At 38.0% G+C, this 22,923-nt stretch overlaps 1 protein-coding gene and 1 pseudogene across 1 annotated transcript; one reads left to right on the top strand and one right to left on the bottom strand.

The window, feature by feature from the left end:
- The first annotated feature begins 947 nt into the window (after nucleotides 1-947).
- LOC142607477 (alpha-glucan phosphorylase, H isozyme) lies at nucleotides 948-9,917 on the top strand. Its single transcript, XM_075778986.1, has 15 exons — nucleotides 948-1,562; nucleotides 2,421-2,600; nucleotides 3,109-3,285; nucleotides 3,363-3,448; nucleotides 3,770-3,959; nucleotides 4,339-4,431; nucleotides 4,918-5,102; nucleotides 5,241-5,358; nucleotides 5,500-5,628; nucleotides 5,998-6,216; nucleotides 6,441-6,644; nucleotides 6,748-6,906; nucleotides 7,772-8,035; nucleotides 8,434-8,624; nucleotides 9,574-9,917. The coding sequence occupies exons 1-15, from the start codon at nucleotides 1,353-1,355 to the stop codon at nucleotides 9,698-9,700; spliced, it is 2,532 nt and encodes an 843-aa protein (XP_075635101.1). The 5' UTR covers nucleotides 948-1,352; the 3' UTR covers nucleotides 9,701-9,917.
- A 4,394-nt stretch (nucleotides 9,918-14,311) lies between these two features.
- On the bottom strand, nucleotides 14,312-19,787 carry LOC142606177 (putative glycosyltransferase At5g11130; annotated as a pseudogene).
- Between the last annotated feature and the right edge of the window lie 3,136 nt (nucleotides 19,788-22,923).

Genomic DNA, 22,923 nt, shown 5'->3' with positions numbered 1-22,923 from the left:
GGTCTCGATCCCTACTGGTCTCGATCTCGATCTCGATCTCGCCTCTGTCAGCTCCTCCCTGTCGATCTTGATCTTGCCGCCTCACTTTCCAGTCCTCGCCACCGATCTCGCCAGTCCTCGCCGCTGATCTCGCCGCCTCATTCTCCACAGCTCGCTGCTGATCTCGTCGCCTCATGCTCCAGCGCTCGCCACTGACATCCACAGCCCTCACCACCGACTTCAGATCGTTGTTTGAGTTTAGGCCGATCGTTGTTTGAGTTTGGGTCTATTTGAGTTTTTTTTTCCCCTCTTTTTTTGAGGTTTTTGGATTTGGAATTTGCTAGTGTTGTTGGTGTTGTTGGTGTTGCTATTGTTGATGATAATAGGGATGAGAGAATATATTATTTTAATGTATAGTAAATATTATTTTAATGTATAGAATTGAAAGATAAAACATCTAATAAATGAAATGTTATAAAATGATGTAATAAAATAATAAAGTAGGCTTTTAGTGTATCAAAATGATATTTTTTTTGCAACATCTGATATGGATGCTCTTAAAAATTTCTTACCGAACAGGCCTATGGTATGGGTAGTCCGTAGTCCAGATCCTTGTTGCTAATGCTGGGCTCTAGCTTAAGAGCCAGGCCCAATTCGTGTATTGTATTATAATCTTTATTGAGATCTGTAGGGTGGTCCGGCCCAAGATCGGAATCGCGCGTTCCATCCAGTTACAGAAGAATCTCTCAATCTCAGCTGAGTCAGATGTATCCGTGAAGTGAAACACACTTTATACATTCAATAAATAATAACCGTCAGCTGAGGCTCAGGCTCAGATTCACTCTCGTGGTTCGCGCGCTATTGGTTGAAACTTGAAAGCGACCACGTGTCCTCCACCTCTCCTTTTTTAAAATATTACAAAAAATTCACAGTCAGTCTCAACCCACACTCCACACTCCACACTCCACAGTCACACACTTTTTGGCTTTTTGGCTTTGCTTGCTTTCATCTCAATTTCCCCAATTTCCATGTGAACATCATTGTGATCCTCACATTCAATATCAAATCAATCCCTTCCCTTCATAACCCATCCTCTCCTCCAATCTCAGATATTTTCATAAAAAATCTCTCTCTCTCTCTCTCTTTCTTGTTCGTCTCTCTTTGTCCAATCTCCCTTAAAGATATATCAGTATCCCCTCGCACGTTCCTCCCTTTCTCTTTTGGACTTTACGTAACAAAATATCTTCTCTCTCACTTCACTGTACTCATATTATTATTATTATTATTATTAATTTATTATTATATGTACATATAGTAGTTTGATTCTTTGTTTTACATACAGAGCAGATTGATTGTTGATTGCTACTTGAGAGATGGCAGAAGAAGCTAACATTAAAGGTTGTGGCATTTCTGCTGCTCATAAAGTTCCGGCGGTGGCGCATCCACTGGCGGAGAAGCCATCGGAGATTGCGTCGAACATCAATTACCACGCACAATTCAGCCCTCATTTCTCGCCTTTCAAGTTCGAGCCTGAGCAAGCCTACTACGCCACCGCTGAGAGCGTTCGCGATCGCCTCATCCATGTACCATTTCTTCTCATCACTATAATTCAGTTTACTCAAACTAGTCCTTAAGGTTTTGCTTTTTCTCAATTCAGTCCCTCGCTTAGTGAAAATGAGTCTATCTAGTCCTTCTGTGCACGTCTGTTAACAAACGACTATCGTTTAATAAGTATTATTTAAAAATAAATAAAGTTTAAACAGCTCCATTTGCCGGCAAATTTGGACGGAAGGACCAGATTGATTTATTTTGCCAAACTGAGGGACTAAACTGACAAAATGTGAATCTTTAAGAACAAATTTGACCATTGAAGTTAAATTTAGCTTTAATTTCTTGCTAATTACAACCTAATTTGCTTCCTTTTGTGTACATATTGGTAGTCTTGGAGAATTGTAGTGTGAAATCCTCGTCTCCGATTCGATCTGTGCTCATTTTGTGTTGTTTACTTTATGCTGATATAGGCGGCAAAATGCTTAATAATATGAATACATGTTGTGATCATTCACAAAATCAAACGAACGGATTTATTTTTTTATTTTTTTATTTACAGATATATATACATGACTTGGTGATCTTAAGTTCAGTTTGTAAAGGTTTTAGGAATAGCGGTCTGTACAATTATAGGCGCATTGAGTATTAAACTGCAGTGCTATTAGTATGTGGACCGACTACTATTAATTAAGGGATGGTCTGAATTCTTAGCAGAATAAGACTGTCAAAATTTCAATGGGAATTGGGAAATAACAATGAAGCAAGTTGGTGCATGGTTTTGATTTCATATAATGATTATGCCCATTCTCAGCTGTCAAGTATTAGATTACTTGTATTTCATTGTTCATTGGAGCTAGACTAATGTTGTTACTGTTCATTATTGGTTGCAGCAATGGAATGAGACCTACCGTCATTTTCACAATGTTGATCCCAAACAAACATACTACATGTCAATGGAGTTTCTTCAAGGAAGAGCTTTGACCAATGCAATTGGGAATCTTAACGTTCAAGATGCATATGGTGATGCTTTGAAAAAGTTGGGACATGAACTTGAGGAAATTACTGAGCAGGTAGCCCTCCTTTTTCTCCAGTAACTAAGCTTTCATGGTCTAAAGAAGTCATTTAAGACTTGTTTTATGGAGCCTTTGTCTGTGTAACTTAATCAACAAAATGGAGGATTTTACACTTTTCACTTGTGCAAAATCTAACGCAAGTGTTCAATTATGATAATTCTAGTTAGTTGAATGATATGCAACTGGTCTTGTCAAGCTATGTATAATTTTTTAGGCGTAAAAAGATGTAGTCCTGTTCTGATACTTTTCTTATGAAGATTTGAGTCCATATTTTTTCACATGATTAAAATGGATTTCACTTTCCACATACATGAACTGGCACTACCATGCAGCGGACATGAGCCGTCAATAATCATTGTGCCTCATTCAAAAACGTAAATCTGATTCCACTATCTCATCCTGTTATTGGCTTGATAAGAACTAATTATTTTTACTTTATTGGATTTTTGTTTGTTTCACTTTCAAATGGATCTCGACAGTGGTTTTATTCAGTTTCTCATTGTAGGAGAAAGATGCTGCTCTAGGAAATGGTGGTCTGGGAAGGCTTGCTTCGTGTTTTCTAGACTCAATGGCTACATTAAGTTTGCCTGCGTGGGGGTATGGTTTGAGATACAAATATGGGCTATTCAAGCAGCGGATCACCAAAGAAGGCCAAGAAGAAATTGCCGAGGATTGGCTTGAGGTTTGATTTCACCCAAAATGTCTGTCAAATACTGTGTTATTTATGGAATACTAATGATGTTTGTGGAAATTATGCAGAAGTTTAGTCCTTGGGAAGTTGTTAGGCATGACATAATATATCCTGTCAGATTCTTCGGTTCTGTTGAGGTTAATCCCAATGGATCGTAAGTGCCAATTGAAGATCTGTCATTTAGTTTTATATATTCACTATGTGGTACTTAATATTCCCTGTCATCCCAATTTAAATTTCTTGCTTCTTTTTTGGGACATCCCAAAATACATGTGCATGATCTAAAGGTGGAAGTTCTTACTTCAATTTTTTATAGTACTCTTCTTCTTCTTTTTCCAAAAAGCAAACAAAGAACTTAGTCGTAACACCTGTAACATAAAGGAATTTTTAGGAGGATCAATATATTTATACCTTTTCATTAATAATGTGCCATTTCAAACCAAGACCACTGATAATGCTTCCCTGTGTATTACAGCCGAAATTGGGTTGGTGGAGAGGTGGTGCAAGCTTTGGCTTATGATGTGCCAATTCCAGGATACAAAACTAAGAACACCATTAGTCTTCGCCTCTGGGAAGCAAAAGCTTGCGCTGAGGATTTTGACCTATTCCAATTTAATGATTCACAATACGAATCTGCTGCAGAACTTCATTCTCGTGCTCAACAGGTTGGTTATCAATTACTGTAACCATGAAAAATATGGTTACTCAGCCAAGGAAGAGGTAGTTGCACAAACATACTATAGTGATCAGGAGAATTGATTAATGGTTATTCTTTTTAATGAAAAGAGTAGTCTGCCAAGCAAGTGTGGGCCTACCCCTTGAATCAAAGAATAGGCACCATTCAGTTTATGAAAAAATAAATTTCATAATTAACTTTCTCATCTTGCTAAAAATTTTGGTTTTCTATTTATTAAATTTATGCCTATTACTGGATATCCAACTAGATAATATTCTGGTGAACTTTACTTTTATACAATTACATATGTTTGCGTATTCATGTTGAGTTTTTCCTGAAAACAATTGAACAAAATGGTGCATTTGCAGATTTGTGCAGTTCTATATCCTGGGGATGTTAAAGAAAATGGAAAGCTCCTACGGCTGAAACAACAATTCTTTCTATGTAGTGCATCACTTCAGGTTGTCTAATTCCTTATCTTTCTTTCTTTTTTTTTTCCCTTTTTCTTTTTTCATTCTTTCTTTCAGTATGACTTTCTCACTTAGAATATGCTGATGTGGTACTAAATTCTCATATATCATAGAATGCTTCTTCTAGTGATGTAATCTGGAAGCACAAAAAAAACCATTTAATGTAAGGGAAAATTGCAAACCAATCGTATGAATGTCAGTGCATGAGGATGCATAATGTAGTATCCTTAACTCTCTTAAATATAAGAGCCAAGGGAGGTCATCACACTGAAATTATGCTTCCAGGGGATCTATTAAAATAATGTACAGTCGTCTTGCATTATGTTTGTCCTAAGTCGAGTACTTAACACTTTGTTTGTTGATTATTGGAATTATTTCAAGATTTTCCTTTCATTCACTGATAAAAAGCCGTGTACAGTTGTTTTTCCATTATGCAATTCTTACCATCTTTGGCTGTAATCATGGGACCAATTACAGGACATTATATTCAGATTTAAGGAGAGGAAACTAGGGAAGGGATCGCGGCAATGGTCTGAGTTTCCTAGCAAGGTTGCAGTACAAATGAATGATACTCATCCTACACTTGCAATCCCAGAGCTGATGCGATTACTAATGGATGAGGAAGGACTTGGATGGGATGAAGCTTGGGATATCACAACAAGGTGCATTTTGTTTTATGTTTTTTAGAGCATTTTCACTGAGGGTGTTGCAGCAGAACATTCTTGCTTTATTGGTCTTTCGGCATGTTTTAGCTGTGCATTTTTTAGTAGCTCAATTTCATATGTTAATGATTGAACCAGGACTGTTGCCTACACTAATCACACAGTGCTTCCTGAAGCACTTGAGAAATGGTCACAAGCTGTGATGTGGAAGCTTCTTCCTCGCCATATGGAGATTATAGAAGAAATAGACAAGAGAGTATATTCCTTACCCATTTCTTCTTCCCCTATCTCCCCCCCCCCCTCCCCCAAAAAAAAAAAAAATATATATATATATATCTATGATGTTTCATGTATATAGTATTTGAGTTTTAAGTATGAAATTGTATATGTCATGCAGTTCATTGCAATGATACGTAAGGCACGACCTGACCTTGAAATTAAGCTTCCTAGCATGTGCATTTTGGATAACAATCCCCAAAAGTCAGTTGTGCGGATGGCAAATTTATGTGTGGTGTCTGCACATACGGTAAGAGGTCTATTCTTTGGAAAATCTGCATAGAGAGCATCTCATGCAGCTTACTTGGCAGTCTTTTAGTTTTCTACAGAACTATTGGTATTAAGGATTATTCATACATCTTGTCTAAGTGTCATCCATTTATGATAGTACTGCCAAAAGCTGCAATGCCTTTGCACCCTTGAGATTGTCCAAATAAGTCTTGTGTTTATCACATTTGGAGATACTTTTTATTGGTTAATGTTACTCAGATGCTTTATCTTTTGATTTTCTTTTCTCCACTTCTTTCCCTTTTTTTGTGGAAACCCCATCTGCTTCTATTTATTTAAACGTTGAATTTATTTGAATTTTAGTAATCTTTTGTTGTCTATCTCTTTGTAGGTAAATGGTGTGGCCCAGTTACATAGTGATATCTTGAAGTCTGAGTTATTTGCAGACTATGTTTCTCTATGGCCAACAAAGTTCCAAAATAAAACTAATGGCATTACTCCTCGCCGATGGCTCCGATTCTGCAGTCCTGAGCTCAGTAGCATAATAACTAAATGGTTAAAAACTGAAGAATGGATTACCAACCTTGACCTCCTCACAGGTCTTCGACAGGTATGTTTAAAAATATATTTTAGAAATGTTTGAAATATTTTTATTTTCTCCATGCTTCTTGTACTGTAAAAATTTCATAACCATTGATCTCTAGCACAAATGGCACTACCCGCTCCCACAATAATGTCATAGAGAGTGAGGTCATGGGTTCAAGAACCATTGGGTGCAGGTTCTATTTACCAATCACAAAATTTCACATTCATTACTAATGCTTTCTCCAATAGTTTGCCAACAATGCGGACCTCCAAGCTGAATGGGCCTCTGCCAAGATGGCTAATAAGCAGCGTTTGGCAGAGTACATAGAACGGGCCACAGGAGTGAGCATTGACCCAAATAGCCTATTTGACATACAAGTCAAGAGGATCCATGAATATAAGAGACAGTTGCTGAATATTCTGGGAGCAATTTACAGATACAAGAAATTAAAGGTATAAAAGACATCTTATGATTAAATAGAATGTAGTGATCACCCTTGATTTAGCATAATTCTTTTACTATCTTTGAGAACTTTCTTGAAACTGAATATGACAGGAGATGAGTCCTGAAGAGCGGAAAAAGACAACTTCACGCACCATCATGATTGGTGGAAAGGCATTTGCAACATATACAAATGCTAAACGAATAGTCAAGCTGGTGAATGATGTTGGTGCTATTGTCAACAATGATCCTGAGGTCAATAGCTACCTGAAGGTAATTTTATTAAAATTTGATTTCCATATAAAATTATCATACCTACACTGTTGACAGGAATAATTAAAACATACAGATTATGTTCATTCCTGGCATTGTCTAGGAAAAAGGGTTTGATCCTTTTTTTGATGGGATTGCTATGTATAAGCATTTCTATGGCTCCAGAAAGAGAATTTACTGCTTAGATGTTTTGGAAGGGATGGTCTGCCATGCATTTTTTTTTTTTTCATTTTTCCATTTTTGTGTGTGTGTGCGTGTGTGCGTGAGAGAGAGAGAGAGAGAGAGAGAGAGAGAGAGATTTATTATGAACCTGCTTAAAGGTAGGCTTATGATGCTTCTTACTCATTCATAGTCAAGATGATCTTTGAATCAATGCAAGGCATGGGGTGTTAAGACCCTGGTTGAATGTTTTTGATCAATTGGTTTATTTGGAAAGTAGAGTACAGAATCTACAGAATAGGAATAAGTGTAGTAAGCTCTCAGATTTTCATAACCCTTAATATCCTTTCTCCGTACCTGTGTATGGCATAGAAGCAGCATGCAGTACACTTCATTCTCACCTTTTTTTTTATTCTTTTTTTTTTTCTTTTGGAAAATTAGTAAATACCTTGTCCATTGGGATTTTAGGACTCAGCAAAACTTAACGTGAAAATTGAACTATAAATGAGCATTCCTTGTAAAGCAATATCAGACATTTTAAGACCTATGTTGCTGTCAAAAACTTTGGCGTGCCATATGCCGCTCAATTTAATATTATAATCTTTCATCTTATGTTGTGCATGTTGTATGGGTGTTTATTTATAATTACACATTGCTATCAAGGTCTATTCTAAACTAATCTGCTCTTAACTGGCAACATTTCCAGGTAGTTTTTGTACCAAATTACAATGTATCAGTTGCAGAAATACTTATTCCAGGAAGTGAGCTGTCACAGCATATTAGCACTGCAGGCATGGAAGCAAGCGGCACAAGCAACATGAAATTTGCACTCAATGGTTGCCTCATTATAGGTACACTGGATGGGGCTAATGTAGAAATCAGGGAGGAAATTGGGGAGGAGAACTTTTTCCTCTTTGGTGCAACAGCAGATGAAGTCCCTAGGCTGCGCAAGGAAAGAGAGAATGGAAAGGTACAAAGTTTGCAATTTCTTTAAATTTGGTTAAAAAAAGGGTTTTATCTTAAAAAAGGCAAGTCATCACACAAATTTTTATATCTTATCCTATTAGAGAAATAGCATTAGTTCTTCAGAGCTTAGAGTGGCTGAAAGACATGCCAAAGCCTAATTGATATAGATTCAAGCAAAGCGTTACTATGGTTAAGTAAAGCCAAACTTATGATAGGCTGAGTTCCATAAACAGATAATTACCGCAGGAAATGCACATTATTTCATGACAGAATGGTTTTTTCTTATAGTAATTTTACTACAATTCTACTATTTATCTTCCTGTTTATATTTGAATATTTTGGTTTAATAGTGAACTGTGATATTTTCTTGATCTAAATTGGCCCTTATTATGAATCACACAGTTCAAACCAGACCCTCGGTTTGAGGAGGCTAAGGAGTTTATTAGGAGCGGAGCATTTGGAAGCTATGATTTCAACCCACTCCTTGACTCTCTAGAGGGCAACTCTGGTTTTGGTCGTGGTGATTATTTTCTTGTCGGTCAAGACTTTCCAGGCTACATGGATGCTCAGGCTAAAGTAGATGAAGCTTACAAGTAAGATATCAGCACCTCTAAATTTTAAAATCATGCTGCATGCTACTAGACCTACTAGACTATAACTTAGGCTTGTTGACATGTAAGCTTAAGCTTAGTAGTTAGACAGCTCCACCAGGCACCAGCCTAAATAAATCAAGCTCATCTGTAGACTGGAACTACAACCTTTGTCTGGGTTGTTAAACTAAGCAGCTACCATTTGTAGATTAAGATAAAATATGTGAACTTCATCCAATTTGCTGAACAGAAAAATTAATGGTGAACTGCTCAAGCTAGGATGCTTAGACAGCCCCCTCACCAGCCTAATCAAGTGAAGCTCAAGAGTCAAGCATGAGCCGAGACAAAAGCATAAACCCTTCCTGGAAATCGCATGCCTGTGTAGTCATTGGAATTAAATGCCCCTATAAACTATAATACACCCAAGCACCATATGAGGGACTGTAATGACCCAAGGAAAAGCGCTAGCCACATCTGCGCTATACCTTAAAATGACTAGTCACAATTGAGATTTCTTGTAGTTGTTAATAAAGCCCAGATCTACCTAGTAAATACCCAATGTGGGACTCATCACACACCCACACACATCATAGAATCAATCAAATTGGGGCATCGCTGGGATTCTGCACATTATTAATTTTATATCACTATTAATTTTATATCACTTGAGCTATAGATATCCCCTTTGATATAATATTGCATACAACGATTGATTATTTGCATTCATTTTTCAACTCAGTCTTTTAAAATGATATGCTAATGACAGAACTGAGAATATAGAACACGGCCAAAGCATAATGCGGTGGGTCCATCAAGTTAACTACAAGTTTGATCCTTATTTAACAAATTAAGCTGATTCTGGTTCTAGATAAACTTAGCGGCTAGCTCTTACATGTCACTGGACTTTGACATCTAGGTCGTAATAAATGTTACAATACATATTTGCCTGCAGGGATAGGAAAAGATGGCTAAAAATGTCTATACTAAGCACCGCTGGGAGTGGCAAATTCAGCAGTGACCGGACAATTGCTCAGTATGCCAAAGAAATCTGGAACATAGAGGAATGCCGTGTACCATAATTGCAACAACAATTCTGTTGGTAACGTCCTCGTATAATCTAATGTGCATAAGAAATAAGATGTGCAAGAAGGAAAGAACCAATAAGTTACCAGGCGCTTGCCAATTAAATTCGCCATCTTGTTGTTTTACTTTAAAAATAAACATTTGTTTTACGAATCACTTTATCATGGTATTATTTAAAAAATATGGTAAGAGGTCAGTAATTTTCTTTTTGAATGATGTTTTATGCTTTTCTCCTTTACTCTTCTTCCTTCCCCCTTCATCCAATCAGACCCTGGGAAACTTCAAAGTCAGCTCTGTTTGGTTGGATTGTTAGTTTTTTGTTGATACTGTAATTTTTTTTTCGTGCTTTAGAATTTAACAAAACAGTTTTAATAATTTTAACTAAAGAGAATCACATTTTTTTTTCTTCCATTTAACACTAACGAAAAAATAAATTGAGGGTTGTGATGACAATTTGGTTATTAAGTGATTGATGTGGTATCACTTTCATGTTTGTAATACATAATGTTTTTTTTTTTTTTTTTGAAAGGGGAATGTTCATTCAATTAACAACGTGAAATGTCATGATACAAAGCATCAAGTGCTGGTGGGGGAGAGTCCTCCATCCAGTATACATCCTCATCTAAAGTATATCTAGCATATTGTGCCAAGGCATGTGCTACTCTATTCCCACCCCTCCTAATACAGCAAACGTTAACCCATTGCAAACCCCGCATCAAATGTCGAATATCATCCACAACATTACCAAATGGTGAAGAGTTTTCCAAAGAAGATGCAATGGCATGAATAACATTATATTATCCCCTTCAATTATCATCCTCGAAAATCCAGCATCCACTGCAAATTCTATGGCTCTTCGGCAGGCAAGAAATTCTGCTTCATCACTTGTGCGCACCATCTGACCACTAGCAGTCATAGCAGCCATTACCTCTCCTTTTTCATTTCAAACAATTGCACTGTAACTTGTTCTGCCCAAATTCGAAAATACAGCTGCATCAAAGTTCAGTTTGTACTCCCCTGTTGGTGGTGGCTTCCATGTATCTCCGTTTGGTTGCTGTGTCAATTGTGCATCCAGCCGGGTTTGCGCAATCTTGAATTCTGCAATGTACTCCTCAGCCCGGTTAGTCAAGTTGCTTGGTACCTTCATTTTTCCTCCATGCAGCAAGCAATTACGCTGGTTCCAAATTATCCACGCTTGGGTCCAAAATAACTCAAGCTCATCTTTATTAAGGCGCTCCAAAAACTCCTCCATCAGGTGCATCATATCAAGCTGGCCGTGTCTAGCTTTCTGCAACTTCCGAGAACTTCCAGCCCAGATATCTTGGACCACTACACAATCCCAAAGTGCATGAATGGTGGACTCCGTTTCCCTTGTACAGACCGAGCATTTATCCTTAATAACCACCTTTCTTCTGGTCAGATTCGCTGCAGTTGGGAGGATCTCGTGGCAAGCTCTCCAAGCGAATACTTTTATTTTGTTTGGGAGCCAAATTGCAGTCCAGACATTTTTTGCAGCACCTTCCCTCAATGATCCACCCCGATTCGCATCAGTTAAGAGCCTCCTAGCTACATGATATGCAGACTTAACAGTGAACAGACCCCTTGAGTTATGCAGCCAAAAAACAGAGTCAGGAACATTTCTTCGACTCAATGGAATTTGGCAGATCGCTTCAGCTTCATCCCTATGAAATATAGCCATAATATCCTCATATTTCCATATGTTCAGCTCCGGATTAATCAAATCGGCCACCATCAACTCATCCCAATTTTCCTGAACTGAATTAAGAACTCTGTTTGTTGGGAAATTTGGCAGCCACCTGTCCGTCAATGCATTGATTGAGTGTCCATTACCAACCCTCCAACAGTGACCGGATTGAATAATTGGTTGTGCTACCATCAAGCTCCTCCACACATATGAGCAATTAGGGGATTCTTTAGCCTCTAGGAATGATGATCTCGGAAAGTACCTTGCCTTAAAGCATTGATAGAGTAACGAATTCCTGCCTTGAACCATCCTCCAACCTTGCTTGGCCAGCATAGCCAAATTAAAGGCTCTCAAATATCGAAACCCCATTCCACCCTCTTTTTTTGATGCCGTTAGCTTATCCCAACTCTTCCAATGAATTTTCCGTTCATTGCCAATTTGACCCCACCAAAATTTTGCACACAAGGCATCCAATTCAATGCACAATTTCAGAGAGATTTGAAATACACTCACAGTGTATGTGGGTGTGGACTGTGCCACAACCTTGATGAGGATTTCCTTGTCAGCCCTAAACAACAACATGCCCTTCCATCCTTGGAGCTTCTTCCAAATTCTGTCCTTCAAATATGAGAAGGTGTTATACTTAGCCCAGCCAATCAGAGTTCGTAGGCCAAGTGGAGAGTTGGAATCGGGGAAACCATCAAAATTTGGGGCGATAATTGGCTGCCCTCAATTTCATCTCCGTGAGCACAAGGCCCCCTAAATTCACAATTCCAAGAAGCCACTATAAGTACACTCATAAACCCATCACACGCAGCTGGGATAAAAATTTGCTAACCTCTGCTCTCAGCCCCACAGATGCAGACTAGGTCCAAAGAACTCCCTTAAGTCGCAGAGAAGCAAATGATGTCCTATTCTGGCCTTTTGTGCAATCTGGTGAGTACACGGTCAAGTCTGGATACTTCTTCCTTAAGACCGAACCAAGAAACAGCTCTACTGAAATCGAATCCTCTTCAGAACGCACAAAGCCCGTGTGGAAGCAGATATGGAAGCTAGCTGTGCCGAGCAAAATAAAGAATTCCTTATGGAGAGCTTGCCAAAATTCATTGCCAACAAATACAAATCTAGTCTGGCGTTTTGTAATGACTGATCCGAGATGCTGTGTCTACAATAACCATGAAGAGAACGTACTCCATTGCCTCTGGTCTTGTCTGAGTTTGTCAATGGTCTGGGAAGAAGATCCACAATGGAATTTCAGGAATGCTTCAACACTCTTAGACTTTGCACAACTGCTGGAGTATGTTTTGGGTTCGGATTATTCATCGGAATTATTCGCTATGATCACATGGACAGTCTAGTCAAGGCGAAACAAGGTACGCTTTCCCCCACCAGGTTTCCCAAGTGATCAAGTAATGCAGCGAGCGGTTGCAGCCTTAATGGAGTATCGGGCAGCTACTCCTCCAGTTTAGGAAGCAGAGGTCAGAACAAGAACGAGGTGGAAAGCTCCTTCAAGTGAGTTCTCAAAAGTAAACTTTGATGGGGCAATGTTTAAAGAAGAAGACAAGGCAGGAATTGGAGTGGTTATTCGACATTGTCAAGGGCTGGTCTTGGCATCAACGTCTCAAATCATTCCTTTACCTCTAACTATTGTGGAGCTTGAAACATTGGCAGCGGCGAAGGCATTATAGTTTGCTATTGATTTGGGGTTGAGTAAAGTCATCCTAGAAGGAGATTCGGAGATGGTTATAAATGCTTTGAATGAAAACTCGCAATCTTTGGTGTCATTTGGTTTACTTATTCAAGATGTCAAGAATATTGCAAACTATTTTCATTGTATTAGTTTTTCACATGTTCATAGGAATGAAAATTGTGTAGTTAGACATGCACGATATGTCACTAGTTTTTCAGTGTAGATAGAGGATGTCCCATCATATACTTTTGCTACTTATCAGGCAGATTTATCTATTTCGTAATAAAGTTTTGAGTCCTGTTTCTCTCCAAAAAAAAAAAATCTTTTATTTAAAGAAACAAATGGCGTTGTGCCCTGAGATGTCTTGAAATTGGTGCGAAAAGTATTGTACCAAGAATCGGGGCCGGCCCAGAATTGATTCTTAGACATTTTGTGCTTCCATTGCCGTTTTGTCAAAGTTTTTGGTTTCTTGTTAAACAATGCCCACCACATACCACAGACACACACAGACAATTTTGTGCCTCCATCTCCATGGCTTTATTTCTTAATTAATTTTGTGGCGTTCACATTCGAAAGCCAATTATTAGTTGCTTTCATCTTTTGCACTGACTTTGGTCCAGCTCGCTACATAGGGATTTATGGGATTCTGATCATGTTTGTAAATTCTTATTCTTTTATTTCAAAAAAATAAAAAATAAAATCTTATTGGAGGGTATAAAGATAAGCTTTTATACCACATTCTTATTGAATTTATTTACGTGTGCTATAATTTTTCTTCCTTCTTTTCCTAATAGAAAAAATAAAATTGTAGACTTGCAATGTGCCCCATGACTCACCACATCAAATATGTACAGCATAACTCAAAATTTCATTCAGGAGCTGTATTTTTCGACTTGAAAAAGAGCATCTCAATTCTCGAACTAAAAGTTTTTACTTGACTAAACATCCATTTAAGAAATCGAATAGCAAAACTGTAGTTCAATTGATACTGTTAGTTTTCTAGTTTATATTTCTGGGTACAAAAAAAGAGTATATCCGAGCGGGCCTAAATCCTAATCTATTTACCAAAGAAAAAGAATGACTCTGCCAGTTACTATAAAAGCGGTGCACCTAAAAACCAAGTACAATACGTTCAATTCAATTACAAAGATGAAAGGTATCAATTGTTCATCAAAAAAGAAAAAGAAAGATGTAAGGTATCCATTATTAAAACTAATATACATTACTATTCTGTGGAAGCTGAATGTTCAGCCTTCTATGCCACACTGAATGAAGCACCATATGATATACATCAATGGGTTTAGCATCAATGGGTTTAGCAGGTCGGTTCAGCTCAAAATGTCTTGCAACTTGTGTCAATCTCTTCTGCAATGTCAAGTACCTTGTTTGTGAAATTCCTCTCTCAGGATCGTCTTAATTTCGGGAATATTTTTGGGGGGAATAAATACTGCAAATTTTCTCCAAACAAGAACCTCACTAAAAGGTAATATATAATAATCAGAAATGATCAAAAGGACACAAGTACGATACATTGCTTCCACCCTCTAGGACTAGCTACTTCTGATCCACTTGGGCACAAGCAAAATTTGGTTTCTGACATCATTTTGTGGTAGTTTTTCCCTTTGGGAACTAGTCTCTCATATTCATATACTAGAACTTCAATATCTTTACCTACCCAATATACTCAAATAAACGTTTTCTAACCTCTCCATGTGGAACACCAGCGAATAAGGCAAGGATAGTGCGGTTACTTGGAGGTCCATCACTCCATTGTCCAAGGCTATACTCAGGCTTACCTTTTAAGTAAAATTCTGGCAATGAGACATCTCTTGTACGTGGGTATGAATCCTTCATATGTGTTAGCATTGCATAACACCCTTATCAAGTGCTTGAAGTACTTTCGTTTCTCTTTTATGACTTCTGGTACCTGAAAAAATCCAATAGAATATAGTTTAATAAAGGATTTGGTGTGATGTCTATAAATGTCGAGACAATGTTAGGGACACAATATTTTCATAATTTTTTTTTTATACAAGATAGAATTTCTACTCTAACCTAATCTAAGTGTATATGTGTGTGAAGACACGATTAGAAAATCATTTTCATATAACCTTAACTATCATTGACACTACTTCTATTATATACCAAATATCATGTCAGTAGTTATGAGAAATTATGTCTCTAGATTTATTGTTGTAATTAATGTGATAAGTTCACTTTTATTTTATCTTTTATCAGTCACTTTTTACTTTTGTCATTTTGTTAGTAGAAGGAAATTGTAAAATTTCATATATTATTTACGTGTTTTTTTTTTGGTTATGTCAGTAGTTTAAATTCTCTTTTATTAGATTTTTTATAATTCAAGTTTTTTAATGACTACTTTAAAAAAAACTCATAGAGCCGCCTATAACTCTTGTGAGAAGATATTTACATTATAATCGATACACAATGAGTTTTTCTGGAGATACCATAAGAAAGGGTTAAGGATCAATATTAAACTCTAAAGTAATTGAAAAATAAGCATTACCAAATCATGACAAGAGAGCATGAAATGGTCTGCTCCATGGCTTCTATTCCAATAGGGGTATTTTTCTACCACATTAACATAATCTGTGAAGATTGGCAGCAACGGAAAGTGCCAGGGTTTGTATTCCTCACTAGGATGGCGAGCCATGAAGTGGCTTTCTCACTTTCCATCTCGTCGATGAATTGGCCCTCAATGGAGTACGTGTAACTCATAGGCCTACAATGGACTAGGGGTTACTCTCCTTCCCTGTAGGCCCACTCCTTGAATCTCTTCTTTTCTTTTCTTTTCTTTTTTCTTTTCTTTTTTTTTTTTTTTTGGTTTAAAGGGGAAAGTGCATAAAATTAACTAGCCAAAGCGGGCAGAGTTATGGCTGAGCACCTTAAGGAGTACAAGCCAGAAGCATCTGAGTCCAAAATATTACATAAATTAGCAAAATGAGGATTATCTAAAATAACAAAATTAGAAGGATAAGAGCAGCCTTCCTTGGCAAGCTTGTTTGCGCATCTGTTAGCTTCTCGGTACACATGGTTGACCTTGAAACGCTAAAACTGGCTAAGAAGGAACCTGCAGTCATTTAGAAAAGGAGAATAAGCTATGTTAGAGGTATTATTGGAGAGGACAAGTAAGCATTTTAAGTGAAAGAAATAAAAACAGAAGTAGAAAACTTAGATTAGGGTTTCCTGGCACGAGTATGCATGCACATACATAAGCCTGTGTATGCAGGCTAGTTGTATGCGTACGCATGCAGAAGCATGCGTATACATACATGCTTGAAGAACCCTAACCCAAAAACTAGAAACACAGAAAAACAAAGTAGAATTTAAAAATATAAATCTAGCAACCTAACATGCTTTAAAACAAAAAAACAGAGAAAACCTAAACTTAAACAAACATGTTTTATCACAAATGAACAAGAAAAAAAAAACAGAAAGATTAAAACGTGGAAAAGCAAAGAAATGAGATAAAGAAAGTTTAGAACTAATACCTCAAAAACAAAAGCTCTTTGGCTAGATTTTGACTATTCCCCTTATTCAAATCTATTCACAACCAAACGAAATTTATTAGTATACTTCAAAGCTTGAAGATCAAGACTAGAAAAGGTCACAATCAAAAGAAAATTGACTTGAGGATGTTTTGTGAAAAACTCCCTTTTTGATTCACTATTTCTAGTGAATCTTAAGTATTTCCTTAGGATTTTCTGTTTGTTCTTGAAATATACCATGTAAAGCTTTATATAGTTGAAAATGGGGGTTTCGAATGGTTCCCAGACGATTCATTCCAAACCTCAACTTTAATGCAGAAAAACCTTCCTTTCATAGCTTGTGGAACCCTTACTGCGTACGCAGACCTGTGTATGTGTGTGCATACTATTAGGACATATGTGATTCATGTTAGAAACATATGTCAATATTTTATATAATTGGCTAATCCGTTGACAAAACGTATTTTACTTGTATTTGGGTAGATCTAGGATGTGTTTAATGCTTCAAGAAACAAGGTTTCAAGTTCAAGTGTTAAAACTATGCAAGTCTGTTCAAGAAACAAGTAAAGAAGTGTTGTTCATTAAAGCTCAATAGCTAGTATCTATTGAGGCTTAAAAAGCTGTTTTAGCCCGTGGCTTGATAGCTGCTCGACAGATAGGGTATCTGTCGAGATTAATGAAAAACAGATTTTCAGTTCTGATTTTCATCCAAACCGTGAGTATGTGTTTAGGCATTCTTTTTTCACAAACCTAAACATATATATGGATTATTTTAAGGGCTATCACAGAGAGCACAATTGCACAAGTGTGGAGCAAAGTATTGTTCATGCAAATTGTGACCGGAAACCTAGTTTACCCAAGTTCACCTTGACGAAGCTATTGTGTTTGAACACCGTAGGGTTTTGTAACCAAGCAACTTTGTGATCTTCATCGAGTGATGAACTAAAGAACTTTGCAGCCAACGTCCTTCTCAAGTTGGTGATCAAGTCGTGTATTGGGATCCGCGCATCTTTTGGTTAGTCACGTACTAGGAGCCGTGCAATACAAGGAGAGATTGTCACTACAAAACAAGTCCAATTAGGTATTGGGGTAAGGGTTCAACTGTAGGTTGGTATAAGGTACTAAGATTCCTTCACTTGTAACCGTTTGTTGTGATAATAGTAAATTCTCGGGAGTGGTGACCTTAAAATAACCCAGTGGGGTTTTTGCCTCGAAGGTTTTCTCCATTCGTAAACAAATCACCGTGTCAACTTTATTTTTCCCTGCATTATATTTTTGTTGGTGATTTGTTTGTGCTGCCACGTATATTGCATGTTAATTTGATTAATTAATACATTTGGGTGATTAATCAATTAATTCATCACAATGGGTCAATACATTCTTGGTCTATCACATACATTAAACCTGCATACGCATATGCGTGTATGTGTATGCATGCCCATTTCTGTGGTCTTTATTTTCCAAAAATAGCTTTATTTTGTTCATAAAGAGTTATATTCTTCATAAAAACCTTCCTCAAGTCAATTTAACATCTGATCGGGTCTTAAACCAATCTTGGGTTTTAGAATTTCAGCATCATTGGGAATGGGGGCCCGAGTCGTAAGGGGTACGAAATGCCCCATTTTTTATTTGTGTGCTCCACTAACGGAATCAAAATAATTTGACGTACGGGTCGTGCCCAACCCTTACACACGGCACACAACACGTATACATGGGGTGGGGTGCAAGTTCGTAGAGTTGCATGGGATTCGTATGTTCGAATTCCCACCTTTATTGCTCAGGAAATAAGCAACAACAGGTTCACTATCCTAAAACCTATTTTGCCAATTGTGAGCAAAAGGCGAGTGACTCACTATCCTAGGGTCAGTTAAATAGAAAAACAAACATGGCCAACGACCGCAACCATCAACTAAACAAACAAGGTGATCTTCGAGCTTAAAAGGATACATATATGTGGTGTCCATCTGGGGCTCTTGCCTTAAACCTCTCCGGGTGGCTTTCGCCTCTGGGTAATACTTGTCTTTTATCTCCATCTCTACCTGCTTTGGTAAGGTTCTTGCCTCAGGTTGACCTTGGTCTATATCTCTATGTCTATCTTTTCTATTGCGCTTGCATGTTCAATTCCCTTAGGATATGTGCACAAATTCTAGCTTGTATAGAGTTTGTGCCTACATATTCAATTCCCTTAGGATATGTACACAAGTTATGTGTTCTTCTCTTCTGACTTGTATGGGGTTTGTGCCTGCATATTCAATTCCCTTAGGATATGTTTTCCATAAAATTGCAAATCTAACATCCCTTTTCTCATCATTTTTGCAAGTTTTGCCCTTGTTTTCTAGTAGGGGAAGTATGAACAGAGTGTTTGTATGGTATAGGGCTCTTACCACGGATGTAAAGGCCTACATTGCGCGGCAAGCTTTAAGCCAATTAACAACTTACTAACTAAGAGATCCACTTGCGCCATTTTGGTGTAATCCTTGGATTAGAGGTGGTAGGACACTACCCACACCTTCCATATTACTAACAGGGAGATGACTTTGACTCCCCATGACTTCCACCAAATGTCCAACCTCAAGTATGACAGGGCGGTTAGAAACTTGGAGGGCAAGTCGTGCATTCAGCAAGCCATAGACTTGCTCGGGAGGATCCGCTACTATGACCTTAAGGCAGATTACAAGCCTCTCCTATAGGTGATGGCTGGCAATTGTGCCAAAATGAATAGGGACTTATTGTTGTACCTCCTAGGGGCATATCTCTTTACCAACGGAGGGCAAACAGTATCTTTGAGGTGGCTAGCCCTCTTCCGTGACTTTTGGACGACTTGGGGTGCCAACTGGGGTCAAGCATGTCTCACCTACTTGTATCCATCCTTGGACACACTTAGTCGAGGGACTCTGCGTCAGCTAGTAGGGCCTTAGAAGCTCCTTAAGGTTAGTTTCTTCTTCTTTTCTTTTGTAGCTCATGTATTTCCCACTCTTGCAATTATGTTCATCCATATGTCATTTAGGCTTAAAAAAATTGTACCTCATGTTCTTGCAAACCGCATCTATGTCTTCATCTTGCACACTATCACCTTGCAAACTACTTACATATGTACCTTGAAAACTGTACTCGCTTTTCTTGCATATTGTTATCTTGCAAACTGTCATCTTACAAACTATCATCTTACAAATCGTCATCTTACAAACTGTCATTATTCATCTTGCAACTGTGCTCCCTTTTTTAGCGCTAGGTTGTGTAATACGGTTGTAGACACCACATTTTGTACCCCTTACAACTCAAGCCCCCATTCCCCAATGGTGCTGAAATTCTAAGACCCAAAGTTGGTTTAGAGCCCAATTAAATGTTAAATTGACTTGAGAAATGTTAAAATGAAAAATATAACTTTTAATGAGCAAATAAATCTATTTTTGGAAAAGTAAAGCCAAAGAAACCCTCGACATGCGCATGTAGGAATCAGCCGGCATGCGCAACCATGATGCATGCGCACGCAAGCACGATCTTGCGCTCGCATGTAGGTTTCTAGAAACTAAAGAAGGCAAGTTTTCTACATTAATGTTGAGGTTTGGAACGAATCCAACATCGTCTAAGAGTCGTTTCAAACCCCTATTTTCTCAATAAAAATAGTCGTACATGGTAAATTTTCAAAACACACAGAAACCCTAAGGGAAAACACTAAAATTCACTAGAAATAGTGATTCAAAGAAGGAGTTTTTCACAAAACATCTTTAAGTCAACTTTCTTTTGATTAAGGCCTTTTCTGGTCTTGATCTTTGAGTTTAAGATTACTAATCACTCTTTTTTATTATATGTTTTAATATGTTTCTGTAGTTTAGGTTTCTGTAGTTTTATGTTTTAAAAGCATGTTAAGTTGTTAGAATTCTTGTTTAGAAGTTCTGCTCTGTTTTCTATGTTTCTAAGGTTTCTGGGTTGAACCCCATGTACACATGCTGGATTATGCACACGTAGGCTTGTTCATGCATGCACATGAACCTACCCAGAAACCCTAACCCTAGTTTTTCCCTTTTGAATTTGTTTTCATATGTAATGTTTCTATTTTAGGTCTTTCTTTTTATATTCATAGCTTTTGAGCTTCTATTTCACATGTTTTTTTGTTCGTTTACTTTTCACATGTTTTAAATGAGGGTTTATCTTGTATTTCCTTGTTTTAATGTCATGAACACATATTCACATGTTCATGCATGAATGCTATAGGTGCTGATTTGCTACAAGGTAAATGAGGTAAGTCATGCATTCACATGAACATGCATCTTTGAATATGATATTGTTTAATGATAGAATTGAACATATTTGTTTGGAAGAGTTATGCTTAATCACATGTTTGCTTGAATCATTTTATACTGGAGTTTCTACCTTGATTTAATGCTTCTGCCTTGGATGTGACATGATGACATGTTGATAGTAACATGCTATAGTTTATGTTATGTCATGCTAGATAAATGCTAGGTGAATTTAACATGTATGCTAGATGAATGTTAGGAGATGCCATGATTAGATATATACTAGGGTTTGTGATGTGATGACAAGCATGATAGATGTATGGTTAAGGATGTTTGATGCCATGTTGATTGTTAGATGAATGCTAATGTGTGTATGAGTTATGATACAATATTGAGTGTGCCTTTAATAGGGTTAAGACATAAGACACAATGAGAGGAAGCCAACCTTAGGGTTGGACGATTTTGGGTACCTATCACCTTCCCAAGATCGTACCTTTACTCCAAACCCATATCTCTAATAGTAAGATCAAAAAGGTCTTTCCTCAAGAGGATGCTATATATATGGTTCCTAAACCATTGCAAAAACTAGGTAGCGACTCCCTCTGTTGTGTCCACAGGGGGGTCAGAGGGTATTTACAATGAATTTGGGACTCTTCAGCTGCCGACACACCCTTTGGGGTCGCTGGCCAACTCTAGTGGCCCTTTAGGGTGCGTTGGGGCTAATGCTAACGTCAACAATCTTGTCATTTCCCATGTTCAACTTCAAACGAATATTTGAATGCCATCCCCGACTCTGATTGAGCTGATCTTGGTGTCCCTAGAAGGGTATGGATTTCTAGTTTCCAAAACACTAAAGAAAATGAAATTCCAACGATTGGATCAAAAGTTATGGCCTTAGGAAGCAAGCTAACTCACCTAGCATGGTTTTCAAGATATCTCAACCGTTTTACCTCCAATTTTGACACAAGAACAGTCATTGGAAAGGAAATTCAATAATCTTTGCAATGGCACTGGTTTCAACCCGTTCTAATAGTTGGATCAAAATTAGGGTTTCTAGGGCTCTCGAGAGTCAACTCTAGGTCAAACTTGGTCAAATGTGACAAAAATCTCTAAATAGCTTGGGTTTGTCATGGAAACATGAAAATAGTGGGTTTGAAGGGATTTTGACCAAGTTTTACTTTCAGTAAACCTTGGGTTGACCAAGCGCATTTTGGTCTTTTGGCTGGTACTTGATGTCAAAAGCCCCTAGCATAGTTCCCTACTGCACCACCCTTCGAGAATAGTCTGATTTCTGTAATACTGCTTGCAGGGAAAGCTAAGTCAAGACCACCGCTGTATGTGCCTGAAAGTAGTGTGGCAACTTTTTGGTAGCATGGATGAGGGCTAGGATGGCTTTTTCTACGTGAGAGTACCTCATCTCGGCATCTTGCAGAGATTTGTTGACGTAGTACACTAGCTTTTGAACCCCAGAATCCACCCGAATCAAAAATGAGGCTGACCGCGTGGTTCGTGACAGCTAGGTAGGCATAAAGGACCTCCTCCATCCCAGGACAGGATAACACCAGCGGATTTGACAAATACTCCTTCAGTTCTCAAAAGGCTCGATCACACTCCTTGATCCAGGAGAAATCCTTCCATTTGTGCAGAAGTTGGAAGAATGGTCTGCATCAGTTAGTCGACAGCGATATGAACTTGTTCAGGGCTACTGTCATACCCGTCAACCACTACACCTCTTAGAGGTTCCGAGGTGGGTGTAGGTCGCTTATGGCCTTGATCTGACCCAGATTGACCTCAATGCCATGGTGTGTTATCATAAAGCCCAGGAATTTCCCCAAGCTCACCTGAAACGAACACTTTGAATCGTTCAGCCGTAGTTGGTGTTTCCTGAGCATTGAAAAAGCTACCTCCAAGTCTTGTATGTGCTCGGACTCAACTTTGCTTTTTTATCACCATGTCATCTATATAGGCTTCCATATTCTTACCCAGCTAGGCCTCGAACATTCTTGTCACCATCCTCTGGTAGGTGGACCCTACGTTTTTCAACCCAAAAGGCATTACCCGGTAGTGGTAGTTG

This window comes from Castanea sativa, chromosome 8 (assembly GCF_040712315.1).
Source record: "Castanea sativa cultivar Marrone di Chiusa Pesio chromosome 8, ASM4071231v1".
NCBI lineage: Eukaryota > Viridiplantae > Streptophyta > Magnoliopsida > Fagales > Fagaceae > Castanea > Castanea sativa.
Note: the sequence above shows the minus strand (reverse complement) of the source record. Positions and strands in the feature narration are given on the sequence as shown.

What these genes read in the sequence shown, in the direction of transcription:
- LOC142607477 (XM_075778986.1), top strand. Translation starts at nt 1,353, where the DNA reads ATGGCAGAAGAAGCTAACATTAAAGGTTGTGGCATTTCTGCTGCTCAT. An exon ending in TTCGCGATCGCCTCATCCAT is followed by an intron (nt 1,563 to 2,420) that starts GTACCATTTCTT and finishes TATTGGTTGCAG; the next exon opens with CAATGGAATGAGACCTACCG. An exon ending in TAGAAGAAATAGACAAGAGA is followed by an intron (nt 5,359 to 5,499) that starts GTATATTCCTTA and finishes TATGTCATGCAG; the next exon opens with TTCATTGCAATGATACGTAA.